This window comes from Oncorhynchus mykiss, chromosome 1 (assembly GCF_057628025.1).
Source record: "Oncorhynchus mykiss isolate SJ-2025 chromosome 1, ASM5762802v1, whole genome shotgun sequence".
Lineage (NCBI taxonomy): Eukaryota > Metazoa > Chordata > Actinopteri > Salmoniformes > Salmonidae > Oncorhynchus > Oncorhynchus mykiss.
This window is the reverse complement of record NC_143022.1, coordinates 9,063,645-9,079,630: the sequence shown is the minus strand read 5'-3', so window position 1 is coordinate 9,079,630 and position 15,986 is coordinate 9,063,645. Positions and strand designations below refer to the sequence as shown.

General features: G+C 44.3%; 2 protein-coding genes across 2 annotated transcripts; one reads left to right on the top strand and one right to left on the bottom strand.

Annotated features, from left to right (window-relative positions):
• Positions 1–1,006: 1,006 nt before the first annotated feature.
• Positions 1,007–2,426, bottom strand: LOC118966266 (protein ANKUB1-like). The gene is made up of 4 exons (XM_090182600.1): positions 2,312–2,426; positions 2,062–2,168; positions 1,104–1,638; positions 1,007–1,011 (listed from the first exon to the last, which is right to left on the bottom strand). Exons 1-4 carry the CDS (start codon positions 2,424–2,426, stop codon positions 1,007–1,009), a joined length of 762 nt encoding a protein of 253 aa, XP_090038726.1.
• Positions 2,427–9,196: 6,770 nt separating this feature from the next.
• LOC149985364 (uncharacterized) lies at positions 9,197–15,546 on the top strand. The gene is made up of 4 exons (XM_090182595.1): positions 9,197–9,208; positions 9,340–9,740; positions 11,202–14,991; positions 15,156–15,546. Exons 1-4 carry the CDS (start codon positions 9,197–9,199, stop codon positions 15,288–15,290), a joined length of 4,338 nt encoding a protein of 1,445 aa, XP_090038721.1. The 3' UTR covers positions 15,291–15,546.
• Positions 15,547–15,986: the final 440 nt, after the last annotated feature.

Below are 15,986 nucleotides of genomic sequence, written 5' to 3'. Positions count from 1 at the left end.
CCCTTACATCCTATCCTCTCCCCATACTGAAACAACTTGTTAGGGTGAACCAATAAGACTGACACTATATACCTTCTAAGCATGATGGTTGGCTCATGATTTGTTTCAGGACTTGTTAGGGTAAACCTATAACAGCTTCTAACCCCAAGTCATAAGACTGCTGAACAATTAATCAAATGGCCACTGGACAAGTTCAACTGTTTTATTATTTGTTACTTTAGTTTATTGGGTAAATATTCTCTTAACTCTTCTTGAACTGCACTGTTTGTTAAGGGCTTGTAAGTAAAGTATTTCACGGAAAGATCTACACTTGTTGTATTCAGCGCATGTGACAAATAAAGTTTGATTTGATTTGATTTGACTATGTACCTTCTAAGCATGATGGTTGGCTCATGATTTGTTTGTACTGAAATCTATTCAGGGAGGATAAGGGTATATCATAGGCAGTGATGTAGTGGTAAAACCATTGACTGGTAAATGCTGATTGCCGTTCAGGATTAAAGAAGTAACGCTCCCTCTACTTTCAATGCATCTTCCACAAAAGGTGGGTAAATGCTTGCACAAAATAAAATAAAAAGTGTGTAAACAGCTTTTACATGTGTTCCCCCCCCCCCCCCCACTGATTATAGGAGGCTTCTTCTGACAGTATTCACACCTTTCATAAGAAACCTCCAGAGAAATATTCATATTCACTGTAGCTGTCATTTAAACTTTGACTAACCTGGCCAAGGCCAAACAGTATATGGCGTTTTCTCTGGGTGTGCGGTCGCAGTGGGGAGAAAAGGCCTCCAGTGAGGTGGTGAGTATCTGGGCGGAATTTGGCGAGGCAAACACAGGTCTGAGATTGGTGTCTCTGGAAATGGGCGGGAGCGGGACTCTGCTCCTCCATTGGTTGCTGTTCTGATCCCCACTCTCATCCTCCTCACATCCCTTCCCTCCACATCCCCTCTTCTTCTCTCTTTCATCCCTCGTGGCCAAAGGGTGTTGCTTCGGTAGTTGAAGAGGTTTATCCTGGGATGCCAGGGCGCGGAGCGGGCAGGATACATGAGATGGGCAGTTGATGGGGGTCAAACGTCGAGAGGCTGTGGACATCACCCTGATACCCGCCTTGGCCTCACTCCTCCTGGGCTTGGAGGACATCTTGGGGAGGGTGAAGCCGTCCACCAGGACCGTGTCGCCCACCCGGGTCCTGAACGGAGCCCTGTTGAGGCCCATGCAGTGCCTGGATGCTGCCCTCCTCTGCCCCAGCCTCACCCAGACCTTTATCTGGAGGTATGTCCGCATGGGCAGGGCCATACCTGGGAGGACCACCACAGAGCACAGCTTGGTGGCCAGGTGACTCACACACTCCCTGTGGCTGTACTGAAGGGCGATCCTCAGGGGGTCATGACCCTGGGGATCCCGACAGCTAAGGGTCAGAACGCTGCTGGCGATAAAGAGTTTGAGGATGGTGAGCTGGCCGCGCTCGATGGAGGCGACAGCGGGACACTTGGCGACGTCGGGGTGGGCCGTCTGGTGGCACCACTCACGGTAAGGGTGAACCCCCACCGGCTCAATGACACGGACCCCCCTCTCCAGCAGCCAGCCGGCCAGGTCCAGGTGGCCCAGAGAAGCAGCGATGTAGAGTGCCACCCGGATCTGGAACAATACAGAATCAATGTATTTATAACACGTTTCAAGTTTTTTTGTCAAGTTCACAAGATACAGTGGGTTATAAAACAGTACAGTAAAATGCTTACTTGCAAGCTCTTTCCCACAATGCAGTATTAAATATCAGGGTAAGAGAAAAAACGTATGAAGGAAAAAAACACGAGAATATAAGCTATATACAGGGTCAGTACCATCATTGTAAGCTATATACAGGGTCAGTACCATTATTATAAGCTATATACAGGGTCAGTACTATCATTGTAAGCTATATACAGGGTCAGTACTATCATTGTAAGCTATATACAGGGTCAGTACCATTATTGTAAGCTATATAAAGGTTCAGTACCATCACTGTTGATAGTAAGTCTATCATACAGTTCAGTGTGTAGATGTGTATTCTGACCTCATCACAGGTCTCTCCCTAGACAGGTGACGTTGGACGGTCAGTCTGTGTCCCAGGAAGCAGCCTCTGAGGAACTCCGCCCACCCATCCCAGGTGTCCAACCGTAGAGTAGCCCCTGGGAGACAGAGACACATGCAGGTTGTCCTCCTGGTTGCCATGAACCAAGAATGTGTTCCATACAGTCCATTTGTCTCTGTGTTACATCCATAAGGTGTTGAGCCAGAGGACCATTGATCTACTGCACAAGGAAGGCCATACCCAGGTCAATGGCGTAGTCGTGCAGCCGGTTGCAGTCGTAGAGTTGCAGGCCGGTGGGAGAGCTCAGTCTGAAGGAGCTGACGGGAAGCCCACACTGCTGGGACACCAGGGTCATGAGCCTGGCCACAGACGTACTCAGGAGAAACACAGTGCCCAAGACTGAGAGGGTCTCCCCCGTCACGGCACTGAACACACGCACCACCGGCTCCCGCTGAAGTATAAGACCATGGACATACAGTAAATTCACTTGTTTTACATAAATACCTATGTTGTGTTTATACACAGAGTAAACAAAACATTATGAACACCTGTTCTTTCCATGATAAAGACTGACCAGGTGAATCCAGGTGAAAGCTATGATCCCTTAATGATGTCACTTGTTAAATCCACTTCAGTGTAGATGAAGGGGAACGGACAGGTTAAAGAAGGATTTTTAAGCCTTGAGACAATTGAGGCATAGATTGTGTATGTGTGCCATTCAGAGGGTGAATGGGCAAGACAAAATATTTAAGTGCCTTTGAACGGGGTAGTAGGTGCCAGGTGCACCGGTTTGTGTCAAGAACTGCAATGCTGCTGGGGTTTTCACACTCAACAGTTTCCTGTGTGTATCATGAATGGTCCACCACCCAAAGAACATCCAGCCAACTTGGCACAACTGTTGGAAGCATTGGAGTCAACATGGGCCAGCATCCCTGGGGAACGCTTTCAAACACCTTGTAGAGTCCATGCCCCAACAAATTGAGGCTGTTCTGATGGCAAAAGGCGGGGTGCAACTCAATATTAGGAAGGTGTTTCTAATGTTTGGTACACTCAGTATATATAAGTTAGGAGTCATATAATTACAGGGGTAAGATGAAGTGGCTCCTTTGCACTGATCTTAGGTCTGGTTTGTGTTTTTACTGCTAATGGTAAAGGTTAGGATTTGGTGAGAGTAAACTGATCCTAGATCTGTGCCCAAGGGCAATTTCTATCCAGAGACAAATCAAAGGTCCATGCTATTTAAACTTATAATCTATCACCATCTCGTGGCTCAAATTTGTAACAACATTTTCTAATTCATGTGCTGTACTGAGTTTTGTTCTATCACATTGAACACTAATCTGGGTGCAGATTAAATTGTTAACAGAAATATTATGAATATGTATTTCAATGAACCCAAAGGGCCTCTTCTTCTCCTACTATACGGCCTGCTGTGCTCTACTGTACTCAATCAATCAAATCAATCAAATGTATTTTATATAGCCCTTCGTACATCAGCTGATATCTCAAAGTGCTGTACAGAAACCCAGCCTAAAACCCCAAACAGCAAGCAATGCAGGTGAAGAAGCACGGTGGCTAGGAAAAACTCCCTAGAAAGGCCAAAACCTAGGAAGAAACCTAGAGAGGAACCAGGCTATGTGGGGTGGCCAGTCCTCTTCTGGCTGTGCCGGGTGGAGATTATAACAAAACATGGTCAAGATGTTCAAATGTTCATAAATGACCAGCATGGTCGAATAATAATAAGGCAGAATAGTTGAAACTGGAGCAGCAGCACAGTCAGGTGGACTGGGGACAGCAAGGAGTCATCATGTCAGGTATTCCTGGGGCATGGTCCTAGGGCTCAGGTCCTCCGAGAGAGAGAAAGAAAGAGAGAATTAGAGAGAGCATATGTGGGATGGCCAGTCCTCTTCTGGCTGTGCCGGGTGGAGATTATAACAGAACATGGCCAAGATGTTCAAATGTTCATAAATGATCAGCATGGTCGAATAATAATAAGGCAGAACAGTTGAAACTGGAGCAGCAGCACAGCCAGGTGGACTGGGGACAGCAAGGAGTCATCATGTCAGGTAGTCCTGGGGCATGGTCCTAGGGCTCAGGTCCTCCGAGAGAGAGAGAAAGAGAGAAGGAGAGAATTAGAGAACGCACACTTAGATTCACACAGGACACCGAATAGGACAGGAGAAGTACTCCAGATATAACAAACTGACCCTAGCCCCCCGACACATAAACTACTGCAGCATAAATACTGGAGGCTGAGACAGGAGGGGTCAGGAGACACTGTGGCCCACTCCGAGGACACCCCCGGACAGGGCCAAACAGGAAGGATATAACCCCACCCACTTTGCCAAAGCACAGCCCCCACACCACTAGAGGGATATCTTCAACCACCAACTTACCATCCTGAGACAAGGCTGAGTATAGCCCACAAAGACCTCCGCCACGGCACAACTTAAGGGGGGGGGGGGGGGGCGCCAACCCAGACAGGATGACCACATCAGTGACTCAACCCACTCAGGTGACGCACCTCCTCCAGGGACGGCATGAGAGAGCCCCAGCAAAGCCAGTGACTCAGCCCCTGTAATAGGGTTAGAGGCAGAGAATCCCAGTGGAAAGAGGGGAACCGGCCAGGCAGAGACAGCAAGGGTGGTTCGTTGCTCCAGAGCCTTTCCGTTCACCCTCCCACTCCTGGGCCAGACTACACTCAATCATATGACCCACTGAAGAGATGAGTCTTCAGTAGAGACTTAAAGGTTGAGACCGAGTTTGCGTCTCTGACATGGGTAGGCAGACCGTTCCATAAAAATGGAGCTCTATAGGAGAAAGCCCTGCCTCCAGCTGTTTGCTTAAAAATTCTAGGGACAATTAGGAGGCCTGCGTCTTGTGACCGTAGCGTACGTGTAGGTATGTACGGCAGGACCAAATCAGAGAGATAGATAGGAGCAAGCCCATGTAATGCTTTGTAGGTTAGCAGTAAAACCTTGAAATCAGCCCTTGCTTTGACAGGAAGCCAGTGTAGAGGCTAGCACTGGAGTAATATGATCAATTTTTTTGGTTCTAGTCAGGATTCTAGCAGCCGTATTTAGCACTAACTGAAGTTTATTTAGTGCTTTATCCGGGTAGCCGGAAAGTAGAGCATTGCAGTAGTCTAACCTGGAAGTGACAAAAGCATGGATTAATTTTTCTGCATCATTTTTGGACAGAAAGTTCCTGATTTTTGCAATGTTACGTAGATGGAAAAAAGCTGTCCTTGAAATGGTCTTGATATGTTCTTCAAAAGAGAGATCAGGGTCCAGAGTAACGCCGAGGTCCTTCACAGTTTTATTTGAGACGACTGTACAACCATTAAGATTAATTGTCAGATTCAACAGAAGATCTCTTTGTTTCTTGGGACCTAGAACAAGCATCTCTGTTTTGTCCGAGTTTAAAAGTAGAAAGTTTGCAGCCATCCACTTCCTTATGTCTGAAACACATTCTTCTAGCAAGGGCAATTTTGGGGCTTCACCATGTTTAATTGAAATGTACAGCTGTGTGTCATCTGCATAGCAGTGAAAGTTAACATTATGTTTTCAAATAACATCCCCAAGAGGTAAAATATATAGTGAAAACAATAGTGGTCCTAAAACGGAACCTTGAGGAACACCGAAATTTACAGTTGATTTGTCAGAGGACAGACCATTCACAGAGACAAACTGATATCTTTCCGACAGATAAGATCTAAACCAGGCCAGAACTTGTCCGTGTAGACCAATTTGGGTTTCCAATCTCTCCAAAAGAATGTGGTGATCGATGGTATCAAAAGCAGCACTAAGGTCTAGGAGCACGAGGACAGATGCAGAGCCTCGGTCCGATGCCATTAAAATGTCATTTACCACCTTCACAAGTGCCGTCTCAGTGCTATGATGGGGTCTAAAACCAGACTGAAGCATTTCGTATACATTGTTTGTCTTCAGGAAGGCAGTGAGTTGTTGCGCAACAGCCTTTTCTACAATTTTTGAGAGGAATGGAAGATTCGATATAGGCCGATAGTTTTTTATATTTTCTGGGTCAAGGTTTGGCTTTTTCAAGAGAGGCTTTATTACTGCCACTTTTAGTGAGTTTGGTACACATCCGGTGGATAGAGAGCCGTTTATTATGTTCAACATAGTAGGGCCAAGCACAGGAAGCAGCTCTTTCAGTAGTTTAGTTGGAATAGGGTCCAGTATGCAGCTTGAAGGTTTAGAGGCCATGATTATTTTCATCATTGTGTCAAGAGATATAGTACTAAAACACTTGAGTGTCTCTCTTGATCCTAGGTCCTGGCAGAGTTGTGCAGACTCAGGACAACTGAGCTTTGAAGGAATACGCAGATTTAAGGAAGAGTCCGTAATTTGCTTTCTAATAATCATAATCTTTTCCTCAAAGAAGTTCATGAATTTATCACTGCTAAAGTGAAAGTCATCCTCTCTTGGGGAATGCTGCTTTTTAGTTAGCTTTGCGACAGTATCAAAAAGGAATTTCGGATTGTTCTTATTTTCCTCAATTAAGTTAGAAAAATAGGATGATCGAGCAGCAGTAAGGGCTCTTCGGTACTGCACAGTACTGTCTTTCCAAGCTAGTCGGAAGACTTCCAGTTTGGTGTGGCGCCATTTCCGTTCCAATTTTCTGGAAGCTTGCTTCAGAGCTCGGGTATTTTCTGTGTACCAGGGAGCTAGTTTCTTATGAGAAATGTTTTTAGTTTTTAGGGGTGCAACTGCATCTAGGGTATTGCGCAAGGTTAAGTTGAGTTCCTCAGTTAGGTGGTTAACTGATTTTTGTCCTCTGGCGTCCTTGGGTAGGCAGAAGGAGTCTGGAAGGACATCAAGGAATCTTTGTGTTGTCTGTGAATTTATAGCACGACTTTTGATGATCCTTGGTTGGGGTCTGAGCAGATTATTTGTTGCAATTGCAAACGTAATAAAATGGTGGTCCGATAGTCCAGGATTATGAGGAAAAACATTAAGATCCACAACATTTATTCCATGGGACAAAACTAGGTCCAGCGTATGACTGTGACAGTGAGTGGGTCCAGAGACATGTTGGACAAAACCCACTGAGTCGATGATGGCTCCGAAAGCCTTTTGGAGTGGGTCTGTGGACTTTTCCATGTGAATATTAAAGTCACCAAAGATTAGAATATTATCCGCTATGACTACAAGGTCCGATAGGAATTCAGGGAACTCAGTGAGGAACGCTGTATATGGCCCAGGAGGCCTGTAAACAGTAGCTATAAAAAGTGATTGAGTAGGCTGCATAGATTTCATGACTAGAAGCTCAAAAGACGAAAACGTCATTATTTTTTTTTTGTAAATTGAAATTTGCTATCGTAAATGTTAGCAACACCTCCGCCTTTGCGGGATGCACGGGGGATATGGTCACTAGTGTAGCCAGGAGGTGAGGCCTCATTTAACACAGTAAATTCATCAGGCTTAAGCCATGTTTCAGTCAGGCCAATCACATCAAGATTATGATCAGTGATTAGTTCATTGACTATAATTGCCTTTGAAGTAAGGGATCTAACATTAAGTAGCCCTATTTTGAGATGTGAGGTATCATGATCTCTTTCAATAATGACAGGAATGGAGGTGGTCTTTATCCTAGTGAGATTGCTAAGGCGAACACCGCCATGTTTAGTTTTGCCCAACCTAGGTCGAGGCACAGACACGGTCTCAATGGTGATAGCTGAGCTGACTACACTGACTGTGCTAGTGGCAGACTCCACTATGCTGGCAGGCTGGCTAACAGCCTGCTGCCTGGCCTGCACCCTATTTCATTGTGGAGCTAGAGGAGTTAGAGCCCTGTCTATGTTGGTAGATAAAATGAGAGCACCCCTCCAGCTAGGATGGAGTCCGTCACTCCTCAGCAGGTCAGGCTTGGTCCTGTTTGTGGGTGAGTCCCAGAAAGAGGGCCAATTATCTACAAATTCTATCTTTTGGGAGGGGCAGAAAACAGTTTTCAACCAGCGATTGAGTTGTGAGACTCTGCTGTAGAGCTCATCACTCCCCCTAACTGGGAGGGGGCCAGAGACAATTACTCGATGCCGACACATCTTTCTAGCTGATTTACACGCAGAAGCTATGTTGCGCTTGGTGATCTCTGACTGTTTCATCCTAACATCGTTGGTGCCGACGTGGATAACAATATCTCTATACTCTCTACACTCGCCAGTTTTAGCTTTAGCCAGCACCATCTTCAGATTAGCCTTAACGTCGGTAGCCCTGCCCCCCGGTAAACAGTGTATGATCGCTGGATGATTCTCAAGTCTAATACTGCGGGTAATGGAGTCGCCAATGACTAGAGTTTTCAATTTGTCAGAGCTAATGGTGGGAAGCTTCGGCGTCTCAGACCCCGTAACGGGAGGAGTAGAGACCAGAGAAGACTCGGCCTCTGACTCCGACCCGCTGCTTAATGGGGAAAACCGGTTGAAAGTTTCTGTCGGCTGAATGAGCGACACCGGTTGTGCGTTCCTACAGCATTTCCTTCCAGAAACCGTGAGAAAGTTGTCCGGCTGCGGGGACTGTGCCAGGGGATTTATACTACTATCTGTACTTACTGGTGGCACAGACGCTGTTTCAGCCTTTCCTACACTGAAATTACCCTTGCCTAGCGATTGCGTCCGAAGCTGGGCTTGTAGCACAGCTATCCTCGCCGTAAGGCGAGTACAGCGACTGCAATTAGAAGGCATCATGTTAATGTTACTACTTAGCTTCGGCTGTTGGAGGTCCTGACGAACCGTGTCCAGATAAAGCGTCCGGAGTGAAAAAGTTGAGTAGGAAAAAACAAAAATATAAACGGTAATTAAAAAGTAAAAACCGTAAATTTGTCAGGTAGCAAAACAGGTTGGCAACAAAACGCACAGCAACTCAAAAACAAGTCTGCCTATCACACCTTCAAGGAAATAGGATCAAATTAGAAACTGATCAATCTGAAAAAAATGTTCAGTGCTAGAAAAGTTGTCACATTGCAATTTTGCCAAAACAACTGACACAAAGCAAGTATAACTTCACGATCAGGCAAATAATTAAATAAAAACTATTCTGCCACGCATCCTGATATGACAACATTTATAACAATATTGTTTTCAGGCAATGGAAGGGGATTCGTGAGGGTATGTTTGACCCGGTAAGATCATGTTACTGACAATTTAATCAGATTACCATGAAAACTCTGCCTAATGTTTAACCTTGTTCATAAGCTTTTGAAAGACGCACTATGCAACATTTTAAAACACTTCTTCTGTTTCTGGAATACAGCTGACAAAACAACAGCTTGCCGGCTTGTGTCTGAGGATTGTCCAGTTTTTATCGGACAAGCTGATGCAGATCATCATCCCAGGTCTTTACGAACTACTGGGCATCCAAGATACTGCCTCCTCTCCATTGTCACAGAGATCTCTCAAAGCGTCACTCACCAGTCTGTTAGACGATAAGGTTAACACCAAGTCCCGCGTGAGATTTACTGAGGCTGGTGTACCTAAGAGGCCAGGCAGTCGAAAGTCTTACAATAGCTTTCGCATCCCGACTCCCTACCCTTCCTCCAACTGTATGGAGCAGGAAGAGGAAGAAGAACAGGAATCACAACTTAAGTTCAAGGAGATTTACCTGACTAAGGGCAGTCTGGGCAGTGGAAGCTACCTGCCCAAGGGGGCCATGAGGTATGTTCTTAAAGGGAAATTTAACAACTTCGTATTCATCTCCAGCATCACCATATGTGAAAATTACACATTTCCATGCTTTGTAGTAAAAAAAATATAGAGGGACGTAACTGTTTCCAATAGTGCTGAGAAATTAGTGCTTTTTGAGGTTGGTTTGGTTTCGATTCAAATATTTAAAAAATAATCACGGTTTTGGATTTCAATACTTTTTTTAGACATTGAATGCACTATGGATTATGTGTGTTGAATGCTGTAACAACACATAATAAAACAATGAATAAAAGTCCCATGATGGTAGTGACTGTCCATTACTGTTTATGACTTATCAACCATAATTTACTTTCTCATATAAAATATTTATTTGATGACTTTATTATTTCATTCCAAGTCATCAACTCATCTCTATAGAGCTGCTGCTTATCCTGTCTGACAAAATCACTATTTTAGTAGTTCTTCTAAGTAAATAAGACCTACTTTTATGACCGCTGAACACCAACTGTCAATCACTTAGATCATGTATTTCCAGGTAGAGAATCCTCGCAACGCAACTGCTTTTTATCTCTCTCATGCATTCTCTCGTCTCTCCGTCTCAGTCAATGAGGTTTCCGTATCTGCTCCACACAGAGTGGACAAGCAAGTGGGCGTGCAATGGATTATGGGAATTAATTGCCATATTTTCTGTGCCAAACTATGTAGAATATTGGCCTGTTGGAAACTACAACTCCCTACTACATTGCATAGTTCGTGCTTGATCTGATTTATCTCTACAGAAACTGAGCATCGAGCTCACAGAAGAAGAAAAAAATTAACTATATGGAATTCAAATAATTGAGCCGACGTCGGTCAATTAGTTGTTTAAAAACCGAAAAATAACAAAAATGTTGGTTAAATGCTCAGCTTTAGATTCTAATGACATCATCAGTGTGCATGGTGTGATTTTTAACCAATTATGAGTAGGCATTGCCTACTAATTGGTTGATGATGTCATAGAAAACACTTATCCTCCTCTTTCTTTTTTACTACAAAACATAGAAATGCCCGTTTTTCACATATGCTGATGTTGGGGTGGTGCTGGAGATGATGAATATGAAGTTGAAACATTTAGAAATTTCCCTTTAACATTTCTTCAAACTGCCTTGTATTTATGATTGTCCTTGAAGTTATTAGAAGTTACAGTATTTGAAGTTTATAGCAATTTGGATTTTTGTAGAGGATAGATGTTGCCAGGATAGATAGATATCTACACGCCAGTTTCAATACAAATGACTTATACAAAATACATTTTATTGGGCTTTAGAAATTAAGCAGTTAGGCTGACGTCAACGTTTTTTTCTCAGAGAAACAGCAGCGTTTTCCTCATTGTTTTCAATGGTGCAGATGTATTTGACACACTGAATGTGCATCACAGCCTTACATATTATTTGTTTGACTTTGATGATTTCTGCGGGGTTTTTTCCCAAGGACTCTAACCTCTCTGTCTGATGTGCAGAAGAAAACAACCAACTCTGAGACGCTACAAGTCCTCTTAGGTGTCTCAGAGGACACCCTTGTCACCTGTGTGCAGGACAGCCTGCAATGTTCTCTCTCCAAACTTGCATGCATGTCCAATTCTCCATCTGGAAGTGCAGGCTCTATGATGCTAACCCCTGCTGTAATGGCAGAGTTGGCTAAAGATGTCAAGTCGGCCTTATCAGTGGTCGTTAAGAGTGCCTCCGCAAGTCAAACCTCTCTAGTGACACCGGTAAGGGGAGACTCACAGACCAAGGTGACTGAGAGCATGGTGAGAGAGCTGGCTTTTAAACTTGAAAAAGTTGACCAAGAGAGCAAGAGTCTAACAGGGCAAGTCATGACCACCATCTCTGACACAATGGTGGCTTTTGTTGACGAGAACAAACAGAATTTGCTGGAAGATCTGAAGGACAAGATCACGTTTTTGGCATCGCATGTTGGCTTCATTGAGGATCTTGATGCCCTGATAAGGAAATACGAGAGCAGCTACAATATTAGTGAATCTGGTTCCTCCTGCACGCTCACATCTAAGAGCATCCAAAAACTCTCTAGCCGGGAGTTTCAAACATCAGCAATACAAGCAGTGAGTGGAGTTCTTGACAAAAAAGTCAGTAGTTTGAGCTTTCCTAGTTCAGTCATTCAGTCTGAGTTAACAGGTGCTGTATCAGGTCAAACATTGTCTGGCATTGTAAAGACAGAGTCAATTCACCCAGTGGGCTCAGCAGCGTCAGTAGTTGTTAAGACTTTCGTGTCAGATATGAAGTCCTTGGCTGAATCTGAAGAGAGTCCCCAACAGAAGAGTGCCTGGTCTGCTGCTGTTCACATTTACCACAGCATCCAAAACAACTTGAAAGATTATTTCGACAAGCTTCAGAGATTTGCCCTAAAGAGCATTGTCACATCTGATGACAACATCACAAATGCTGAGTTCAAGGAGACAGTTCCACTTCCTTGCTTAGACATGAAATATAGGCCCAGTAAGAGTGAGCCTCAGTTGCCAGAGTCCACTGGTGAAGTTACTTTACAAAGAGGCCTAAGTGAGTGCTCAAAACTTCTTTGGGCAAAAACAGAGTCAGAAGAAAGCAAGCTACTTCTGACAACTTGCACCAAAGAAGTCATCTCAGAGCTTCTGGTCTTGTACAACACTGAAATGTCAAAGGAGGACCCCCTGTACACTGTTGGAGAAAAAGGATCAGGCTTCTCTATTGAGAGAGAGAAATTTGTAGAGGGTGTTCTGGCTCAGCTTGGGGATATTGCCCATTCCAGGGCCTCATCACCAATAGTATGTGAGTTCCCCTGTCAAATTGAGGACAGCAGAAGTAAGGCCACAGCTTCTTTGACCAGTCTGTTAGATTGTATTAGAAAACTCTCAAGTGAGGAATTTAAGAGAAATGCCACTCAAGCAGTGAGTGAGTTCCTAGTTAAAAAGTCCACCAGTAGCTTAACTAGTGCACAGCCTGCTTATTCTGTAGCATCCAGGTCTTGTTCCATTCAAAACCAGAGAACCTTGTCAAAGGATATTTGTGCGGATTCTGCTGCCTTTGGCATCATTGACACATTTGTGGAAGACCTGCAGAGCTCGGCGCAACCTGCAGAAGTAGAGGAGAGAGAACCTGACCTCCAGGAAAATGCACAAAAGCGAAAGAACAGGATCTGGTCTGCTACTACTAGTTTATATAAAAATATTAAGAAGACATTAAAGGGCTTCACCATTCACCGGCGGAGGTCAGACGTACAGAGAAGAATGTCTAGCCATACACCCACAGACGACTCTGGACATCTTGTGACTAAGGAGTACCTTGGTTTGGCAAGCCAGAACTTGACGCAAGCTAGTAAGAGTGTGCCTCACTTGCCCAGTTTGAACCAGGAAGTGACTCTACACATGGGTGTCAGCGAGAGTTCAAAACTTCTCTGGACTGAAACAGACGAGGGTCTAATGAACAATAGTACCAAACAGGTCATTTCAACAATCTTGACCTCATGCGAGGATCAGACATCAAATGCACCTTGCTTCTCCACAGTAGGAAAGAAAATATCTGATATGTCCCTTGAGGTCAACATATTGGTAGGTGGTGTTCTGTCTCAGCTGAAGGACATCTCCTTGTCAAGGTCCCCAACACCATGTGAAGACATGTTTGAACGTCTCCAAGGTTCTCCTGAGCGAACCTCTCCAGTAAGTCTAGATTGCAGCACGGCTGCCTCCAAAGGCATTGCATCTTCCCACAGTCTTTCAACAAAGAGCCTCCAAAAACTTTCTAGTCATGAGTTCCAAACCAAAGCTGAGAAAGGAGTGAGTGAAGTCCTCTCTAGATCATTTAACGTTGTGGAGGAAGGTACAACAGATAAGTACCTCCAGTCTGTATCTACATCCACCACATCTACTGATATTATACAAACCATAGTGAAAGATCTGCAGGAGCTCACCCAGACCACCCAATCATCTGACATGGTATCTGGAACCTCCCTGCTCACCACTGGACAGGTTTCTGAGAAAAGGATCTGGTCTGTTGCTCGTAACATCTACTACAGTCTGCAAAGTAAGATTACGGAGTTTCTCAGAAAAGATCTTCAAATGTCAGACACAACACTTGGTTCAATCCCAATATTTACATATCAAAGCAGTCCTGCTTCACAAAGAGCAAGTCTCTGCCATCTTGAGGTCAACCAGAGCAGTGTTAGACCTGGTGGAAACGATGCCTGTGTGGACATTCCGCACAAATTACTACCTAAAACCACTAAGCTCTCAGGATCCATGCTGGAGGATATTGGCACGATCCGTTGTAGGAGTGCTGACAGCCAAAATACAAGAAATACCTCTTCTTCACGCTCCTCCATCTCTCTAACACCTACTTCAAAATCAAAGCAGTCAGAATGGGACTTCACCTTGCCCGGTACTCCCATCCCCACTGAATTATCTGCTCAGAGTGACTTCCCCATTGTAAGAAACATGATCATTCAGGACTTGTTTCACACAGAGAACTTATTTCCCCCATCCTTTGTGGACAAAGTCAGGCAAGCTGCTGGGGTGGTAGTGGACGAAATGGTGGAAAGTGTTGAGAACACACAGGAAGATGGACAGGGTGCTTTTCATCCTGACAACCTCCGATCTGCTGTTAGGAAATTGAGAAAAATAATTTCCACTGGGACCATCCACATGTTCAGTCATGAATTTGTGGATAAAGTGATAGCCCTTCAGGACAGCCACAGCACTCCACAGGTCTTAACATTGGCAGCAGCCAGAAGTGCTTCAGACTCCATTCTTTCAAGGCTGAAATGGGGAAAGGAACAATGTGCCATATCCAGGAAGCTCTCCTCTCAGCTTCTCCAGATATTTGCTGAAGAGACAGTGAAGGGCTTCCTAAAACAGTGGTTAGATGAGTATGAAAATATCAACATTGATGTTTCAGTCCAGAATGAACCAAGCACCTCTACTTGCATGGTCTTTCCTATCCAGCTCAATCAGAGCAAGCCAGAGGATAGTGACACAATGAATCAGCTCACGAAGGTCATGGTCAACAAAATGATGGATGCCTTATCAGTTGGCTCAAGTCATCAAATGATCACCAAAGCCAATGCCAAATGTTCTTTTGAGTCCGGTACCAGCATGGCCACCAGAGACATTGTAGAAGGGATGTTGGATTTGGTAAGGGATAGCACCAGCAGTACTGGAGAGCAGATCCCCATCTTCAAGTCCAAGAAAAGCAAGAAAACCATGTTCAGCAAGATATGCTTTAACATAAAGGTATAAGTACAGATTTTTCATGAATACCACTGCTTTTGAATGTATGAGATATTATTTGTTTATATAATTCAGTATTTTAGCATTGTATTGCCTTTTTCCAGTTGATATACTGTACTTTAAGATATATAACAGTTTGTTTTAATGTGCCTTTTCCCACCAAACAGGGTTCCAAGAAAGTTAGAAAGAACCACTGTCCTCAAAAGTCTATGGAGTACCAGCCTCAGAACACTTCCCCTACTGTGTACTTTACAGGTAAGCCCTGCTGCTGCTCATTCAAGACTAAGATATTATTACTTTAGCGTTCAACTAATTCATTTGGAAAGACATTGCACTCTGCTCTGAATTGTTACCCATGACATACTGGATGGTCTTTCTTTGCAGAGTCGAGGACAAATTCTCATGGCTCCTTTGCTCCAGAGGGAAATGACATCGCATATTCCTTCCCACCTGAAGAGAAGACTCGCAAACCCTCCCTTTTCACCAGAATGTATAGAGCCATCACTAGAAGCTTCTCCAACCCAAGATAATTTTCCTCATTAAATGAGATTGCATTCATTTGTTGTCATATGTTGACTGTTTTGCTAGCACAGACTGTAATATGTTCTGCGATTCATCCACATGCATTGAGGAGTATACCACCTCAGTCACAGGCTACATCAATAAGTGGATCGACAACGTCGTGCCCACAGTGACCGTATATCCCCGACAGAAGCCATGGATTACAGGCAACATCCACACCGCGCTAAAGGCTAGAGCTGCTTCTTTCAAGGAGCGGGACACTAATCTAGACACTTATATGAAATCCTGCTATGCCCTCAGACTAACCATCAAATAGGCAAAGTGGTTGGTTAGGTCAGGGTGTGACTAGGGTGGGCAATCTAGGTGATCTACAGTGCCTTGCGAAAGTATTCGGCCCCCTTGAACTTTGCGACATTTTGCCACATTTCAGGCTTCAAACATAAAGATATAAAACTATTTTTATTTTTTATGTGAAG